This window comes from Sinocyclocheilus anshuiensis, unplaced genomic scaffold (genome assembly GCF_001515605.1).
Source record: "Sinocyclocheilus anshuiensis isolate Anshui unplaced genomic scaffold, SAMN03320099.WGS_v1.1 scaffold233, whole genome shotgun sequence".
NCBI classification, from domain to species: Eukaryota; Metazoa; Chordata; class Actinopteri; order Cypriniformes; family Cyprinidae; genus Sinocyclocheilus; species Sinocyclocheilus anshuiensis.
This window is the reverse complement of record NW_015540843.1, coordinates 450,888-458,839: the sequence shown is the minus strand read 5'-3', so window position 1 is coordinate 458,839 and position 7,952 is coordinate 450,888. Positions and strand designations below refer to the sequence as shown.

General features: G+C 37.6%; 1 protein-coding gene across 1 annotated transcript; it reads right to left on the bottom strand.

The window, feature by feature from the left end:
* Positions 1-3,790: 3,790 nt before the first annotated feature.
* On the bottom strand, positions 3,791-5,962 carry LOC107687578 (potassium voltage-gated channel subfamily A member 1-like). The gene has a single exon (XM_016484964.1). It carries the CDS (start codon positions 5,820-5,822, stop codon positions 4,179-4,181), a length of 1,644 nt encoding a protein of 547 aa, XP_016340450.1. The 5' UTR covers positions 5,823-5,962; the 3' UTR covers positions 3,791-4,178.
* Between the last annotated feature and the right edge of the window lie 1,990 nt (positions 5,963-7,952).

The window sequence follows — 7,952 nt, the reverse complement described above, 5'->3', positions numbered from 1 at the left end:
GCCTCCTCCTAGCAACAATAATTGCAGCCATTTCAAGCGCAAAATCATTTAAGACATGCTTTTTTGGGCATTAAATAATGGCGCAAATGCCAGTAATTTGTCGAGCGCAAACGTTAGTAAAACGCGTTGTGGGATTCATTTGAATACTCTCCTCCCATAAATTTTGCGTCTGAAAGGGAAACTCCTACAAATACATATCCAATAAGGTCAGGCGCAAAAATAACTGTGTCCATGCCTTTTCAGCGCTGATTCGTCACTGAGCGTCGGTACCCGACAGTACGATTTTAACGCCAAAAGACGGTTTGCGCTGGTGCAAGCTGTTAGTAAAACTGGCCCTAAAATGATCTATTTTCAGTTAAATCAACATTATTCCATAATTGCAGTCCATTGAGCTGCACAAAACTACAGGATACAGTTGAATTACTGAAATAAATGAACTTTTCCACGACATTCTAATTTATTGAGATGCACCTGAATGAAAAAAAATCTCCCTTTGTGTTCCACACAGTTGACATAAGGGTGAGTAAATGTATTTAATTTAATTCTATTATTTATGATATTTTATTGGAAAGTGGACTATTATAACTGTTTTTTTTTTTTGCCTTAAAAAAATTAATCTATTTTCAGTTAAATCAACATTATTCCATAACTGCAGTCCATTAAGCTGCAGTTGTAAATTGTACTTAACAAAACTGCAGGATGCTCTACTGTTACACACAGTACTGTGGGTCATAAAGAGTATTTCACCTGGACAAATCAGTTGAGCTACTGATTCAAATTAAAATGGCAGGAGGTTAAGACTTAGATAAATGTCTAATGCCATTTTCATCTGTCATATGATGGCTGTCCACCATTCAAAATGATCCTTTTAAATGTTAAATGTTTCCTATTAAATTAATTGTGTACTTTACAAGCTGTGCTACAATTTATGGAGCTGTCTGTGGTGCTGAAATCACACTTTATCTGCTGTATTTGACTGAACAGACTATGAGAGAGAGAGAGAGAGAGAGAGAGAGATACTAATTCATCAACACAAAGATGTTTGGCAAAATGACCAGGACGACATTTATGCTGATATCACACCAGAAAACTGAGCCAGGGTGACAATATTCTATCCTTGAGGCATTTCAACATTGAGACATTACCTTCAGATGAAAACAGAGATGAGTAAATGAAGTGGCTTAAAACTTTCAAGCTAAACCACTCATGCCTAGAACATTGTAGCAATTGCATAACAACATGCTAAAACATTAAGAACACCATAACAACGATTTGACAACTCTCTCAAAACTATTCGTAATACCCTAACATCGTTTTAGAGAGTACTGCACATGCAAACACCACCCATGCTTGTCTTAGAAAGTATAAAAATCGATTAATTTAGTAAACATTAACCTATTATTAAATTATATGTAAATAAACACTTGCGTTAAATGCTCTACTAATATTCTCACTATAATCCTACAGTGATGATATGAAATGTAATGAACTGCACAGACATTTAGATTCAGTGTAGTAAAAAAATCATTAAAAAAAAAAGCAATTCACACTGCTCAATTATTGACTCTATCCATTTTTATCAGTGTACTTAATTACGAGCTTAGACTGTCCTCTTAGACTGACCAAACATAACATGATTAGCTAGCACACATCAAAAACAGACAGTTGTGACATGTTTGCCATCACGAGGCACTTTCAAGAGCTTAAAGATGATTGCTTTTCTCTTCTAACACTCATCTACATCCCGACATTCGGACAAGCAAACTCAAAACTCACAAGCGATTGAGAACCTAATGTAGTTTGTTTTCTAATATCTCTAGAAGGCAGATTTTGGCTCATCTATAGACCAATATAAGTGTTTTAATTCCTCATATCTGGAATATTCAGGAAATCACGTGATTGTGAAATGATTGATCTGCATCTGCACTGATCCGCAACTTGTGTTATCTGTTGAAATTTGGCTAAGAGACTGTGCAATAAAAATTACACTCCAAAATATGTTTTCTAAAATAACGTAAATGTGATATGTCAGGGAACATCTAAATGAAAATAATTTTTCTATTATTACGTCAAAAATATTTCATATGACTAAATCAACTTGACTACATCAAAAAATGATGATTAAGAGTAACAGGAAATCACGCTTTTTTTTTCCTGTGAAATTTTCTATTGAAACAGGAAGTTGATAGAGGGAGTAGATGACTTCAAAGCTAATACTGTAGATATGGGTGAAAAGCCAAGGGGTCTAAACGCGGGCTCTGCTGCAACAACTTTCACATTTTACTGTGTAATTAATGAAAACAGTATTGCATGAAGAGCTCAGTTCAATGAGAGTGTTTGTAACCTCACAGATGAACATCTTCTTGCAGTCACATATCTAACAACATGCCATTTTGATGTGCTTACGATGTTTTATTGCTATCAAAGTGTTTATTCTTGTCAGTCCTGACCTACACTACCCACTGTAGTTGCAGCTGTCTTATGTATCTAAGCAACCAAAACAAGTATGCAGTACACACACTCACACACTTTCTCGAAGGTTATGTGATATAACCTATAATGGGCATATCTAATCCTGTGTGAAACAGGATATGTCACTCCTCATAGCACAACCTTGTCTGTGATCGCCCCTGCTTCAAACACACACCTATTTTCTGGTTCCTGGCACCTAATACCAACTCATTCCCTTTCTAGCACTTGCATACAGGCTCATACAGTGTTAATAATGGAAATTAACTCACAACTTCAGTGGCTGTTATTTTCTCCGCTATATGTCATCTGACAGCACAACATAAATATGAATACACACTAATTCTATGAATTTTAGATAATGCAATGCATATCCAACAAAGACAGAGAACATGCATGTGAATACTTTTAAACTTTAGTTTTTAGAGTTTAGGTTCTTTCTGACTTGAATAATTCAATAATTCCTACAGTTAATTTAGATGTTATGATATGATGCAAATGTGGGTTAACAGTTTTTACACGGTAAATAAACTTTTTTTTGGTTTATTTTATTTTTTTCAGATTTTTTTGTGTCTATAAGGTTTATATGAGCAATAATGAATACAAATGTATAGGCTAATGTACTGTAATTGTGGTTATTATTGAGTATAACAAACAAAATGTCAAACTCATAAATTAAAAAAAGCACTGAAAGCAAATGAAACAAACAGTGAAGAATTAAAATGGAGACTGACCTTGAAAATGGATCACTGGATCATCTTAAAAGTTCTCCTCTGTTTTCAGTAGATCATCATGGTTCAGTCATTTTTTATATACGATAATTTCTGCTTGAATCCATTTTGCATCAAACTTCAGGAAAACTGTGATGTGATTTAGAGTCGACAAGGCTTTATCGTTGTGAATTCATAAGCAAACACTTCCTTTTCCTTGAAGTGCTCCCTAGATTTCATATGCCATTGAGTTTTCAATTTGAGAGTGAAAAAATATTGCTATAAAATACTGATAGCCATAAACGACGCATTAACAGTATTTTAAACTAACTACAAAAGTGGTGTTGATTGAGACCCTAAAGACCAAACAATTCTTTTACAAAGATATGTACATTTCTTTTTAAGTAGTATGTTTTAAAAGAAAAAATTTTGGCTTTTCACTTGAATCACTGGGCAACAATGAACAACATAAGAGGTTGTGAAAGAGTTAAGGCCTGTCATCCAAGCATCACAGCAGTTCTAAATATTTTACATAGTTGTTTTTTTTTTTTAGCATTGTTTTGTGTGTTTCTGAAAAAGAAATTATAAAAGTAATGCTTAAAAGCTGCTGATGCCCAGGAGATTAACAGATTAAAATGTGCTTTAAAAAAATAACTGCAACTTTCCAGGATTTTAACAGTGTGATGATCCTTGGATCATACAGAATTTGGGTGCATTAACTTAGTGGATATGAATGGCCTAGAAGTTTCTGTTTCTTGGGAGCATTTAATATCCAGTTTATAATGTTGGTCTTCTCAAACATGTTTCTTCCACACTGTGTTCTCCATCTCTTGCGTTTGAGGATTTCTTCAACACACGTTCATCACATGGGCTGGAAAGGCCACCACTATGCTCTTCTCTGAGAGATGCCTACTCCTGGTCAGTCTCCCTGAGATAGAAATAATTTAAGTTGGAAACAATGATGGGCACCGGTCGTGCAATGGGGTACAGATGGGCAAACTAGAGGTCAGTTTCTCGAGTGTCCAAGCAAAACGTATAAAGGGAGCGTTTAATATCCATTCTGCTGTTAGCTTTCATGTTAGTCTTCTCAACTGGAATGTTTGTTTCTTCATTATGCTCTCCATCTTTTGAATTAGAGGTTGATGATTTCCTCAACCCATGAAGTTCATCACATGGGTTTGAAAGGCCACCATTATTAGGCTCTTCTCTGAGAGACGCCTGGTCTTGGTCAGTTTCTCTGTGGTAGAAATAGTTGAAGTTAGACACAATGACAGGCACCGGTAATGCAATGGTCAACACCCCTGCGATGGCACACAGCGAGCCCACAATTTTTCCACCCACAGTCACCGGTCTCATGTCACCATATCCAACTGTTGTCATGGTCACCACAGCCCACCAAAAGGCATCTGGGATGCTGGAGAAGTGAGACTCGGGTTCATCTGCCTCAGCGAAGAAAACAGCACTGGAGAATAATATGACACCAATGAAAAGAAAGAAGATCAAGAGGCCCAGCTCTCGCATGCTGGCTTTTAGAGTCTGGCCCAAGATCTGAAGCCCCTTGGAGTGTCTAGACAGCTTAAATATGCGAAACACCCGAACCAAACGAATGACCCTCAGTATGGCCAGTGACATGGCCTGCTGGCCATTATTGTGCTCCTGGCCCTGCTGCTCCACCAGCTCTGTGCCCAAGGTGATGAAGTAAGGCATGATAGACGTTATGTCAATGATGTTCATGATGGTTTTGGAGAATTCAGACTTACTAGGACAGGCGAAGAAGCGCACAAAGAGCTCAAAAGTGAACCAAATCACGCAGGTGGTTTCAATGATAAAAAACGGGTCGCTAAAGGTGAGCGATGGACGCTCTTGAGTACCATTGATAGCGCGACTAGTCACTGGAAGCTCTCGCTCGTCGCGAAACTCGGGTAAAGTTTCCAGACAGAAAGTTATGATGGAGATGGTTATGACGATGACGGAGACAATAGCTATGACTCGTGCAGGACTAGAGCTTTCAGGGTACTCAAACATGAGCCATACCTGTTTCTGAAACGCATTCTGTGGTAACGGTTTCTCTCCTTCTTTGATAAAGCCCTCATCCTCGCGGAAACGGTCCATTGCTTCTTCTCCCAGCTGATAAAAGCGGATTTCGTCTGCAAACACGTCGATTGACACGTTAACAGGTCGTCGGATTTTCCCGCCGGACTGATAGAAATAAAGAATTCCGTCAAAACTCGGTCTGTTGCGATCAAAGAAATACTCGTTCCTGAGGGGGTCAAAATACTTTATTCTCTTGTCCGGGTCTCCCAGCAAAGTGTCGGGAAACTGGTTCAGAGTGCCCAACTGTGTCTCGAACCTCAGTCCGGCGATATTGATAAGAACTCGTTCGTTGTTCTCATGGTCCATATCCATGTCCAGAATGTTCTCATCAAACAAATGGGGACTGTAATAATCCACCGTATTCTCAGTGGAGCCCATCATTGTGTTGTTCATGTCGTTCATTTTCCATGAGCTCTGTTGTGGACTTCTCGAATATAGTTCTTTGTTGTGGACCAAGCGTGGATAATCCAGGGAGTTTTGGTTTTGGTAGGGTTCTCCATCACTGCCTCCTTCACCCCGCTTGTCAAAGCTCACCAAAGCTATCTCCATTTCCAAGCCATTAAATATTCATTAAGAAAAGACCTGTAGAATTCAAAACGAAAAGCCCCTCGTACATCCACACTCGTTTTCTTTGCCGCTAGATTCGTTTCTTCTGCTGCGGATAAAGAAGTGCACTACAATCCAAACATCCTCCCATCACTCTGGTAAATACATGTGTGCGCGCTGAGCGTTAAGTACTGGAGTGATTCCCAGGCGACTCGGTTCTGTTGAACAGATCCTTTTGAATGAACCGATTCGCAAAGCGTTGGTTTATCAGTCGACTGCAAGGACTTTCTGTGGTGGATGGAGTGGAAACCAAATCATATAGTGATAAACAACGCTGTAAAACTAAATGTATATATAATAAGAAGATGCGAATCCCCGCGTCACACAAATGAACTGAATCATTAAAGCGAACCATTTCACTGAAATTAATTGTGTGTGGCATCTGTGCTAAATTAGCATACATTCACACATGAGTTGACAACATTTCGCCTCGGTCTAAGTTGCATCACCACAGTAAGTTCTTGTGTGTGTTTGAATAGGCTATGTGATTTTCTGATTTTTTATTTTAAGAGAGTAATATTCAACTGAGCACAGATAAAATACAGGGACGATTCATGTAGGTGCATCAATTAAAAACTGATGGTAATTTTTACTTTATTCTCACAGGACCAAGACTTTATTTATTCTCACATGGACCACAGACATTTTTAGTCAAGTAATATGGAATCAGGGCCGGCGCTAGCTATAGGCAGAGCAGGCGATTGCCTAGGGCCTCAGGCTTTGAGGAGCGGCCTCCATAACCGTAACATCCCCTATATGCTAGTCCACCAAGACGGGCAGCAAATTCTAGCCTCATTGTTCATTGGATATAGTTGAATTGTCACTCATCTGCAATTAAACCATTTAATGTTGCCGTTTCAAAGCGGGTCCCGCCTTCTGAATGTTTGCGTAACGAACGCATCCTTCAGGTGCTGCGAACTGTGCGATGCAAGCGGCTAAATAGACATGCAAAGAAGTACAGCTCCTAATGCAGGTGTGTGAGTTGTCGTCATCTATTTTAGAGTGATTGCATGAATTCTACATATAAACTTGTTCTGTCGATCAGCATCATTTCTGGAAAGATCATTGACCGCTTTATTACGAGTTTAAAAAAGCGCCAGCGCCGTTGACGCGCCCAGACGCGACGCTTTGAATTTGCGCGTACAGTGAATGGCATCGCGTCGGGAGCTGACTATCAAAATAGCTACAAAAGTAAAAGGAGATAAGTTTGTATTCAAAGTTAAAAAGCAAACACACTAGAACATTTTTTAATGTTTCAAATAAAGGATCTCATATGTATCTTCTAAATTCTGCTGATGATACTACATTACTGCTTATAATTTCAGTTTCAACTGAACTAGAAACTAGAACTACAAAATAACTTTTTTCTGCTTAGTAGTCTTTCTCTTCCACTTGAGTTGTGTGTGTGTGTGTGTGTGTGTGTGTGTGTTTGTGTGTGTGTAGTATTTAAGATAACAATGCAATACATAATATCATATTATTGATATTAATAATATGACAATATCTGTAGTCAATATTGATTAAATTGGAGGGGGAAATCCTGCCCATACCCAGCTAGGGAAAAAATGATAAAAGCACTTATGTTCATCTACTGAAGTGATATTCTGGAACTGTGAATAAATTGAATAAAACAGCAAAATAATAACAACAACAATAACATCTTCATCAAACAAAAAAGAGATTACCTTAGATAAAGTTTGATTAATATACAGTACCAGTCAAAAGTTTGGACCCATTACTATTTTTAATGTTTTTGAGAGAAATTTCTTCTGCTCATCAAGCCTGCATTTATTTGATCAAAAATACAGAAAAAAACAGTAATATTCAGCAAGGATGTGTTAAATAGATAAAAACTGATAGTAAAGACATATTGTTATAAAAGATTTATATATATATATATATATATATATACTTTTTAAACAATTGCTTAATAATCAACAAATCCTGAAAAAAGTATCACTGGTTATAAAATAAACATTAAGCACTGTTTCTAACATTGATAATAAATCAGCGTATTAGAATGATTTCTGAAGGATCATGTGACACTGAAGACTGGAGTAATGATGCTGAAAA

Coding starts and splice junctions, on each gene's coding strand:
- LOC107687578 (XM_016484964.1), bottom strand. CDS start 5,822: ATGGAGATAGCTTTGGTGAGCTTTGACAAGCGGGGTGAAGGAGGCAGT.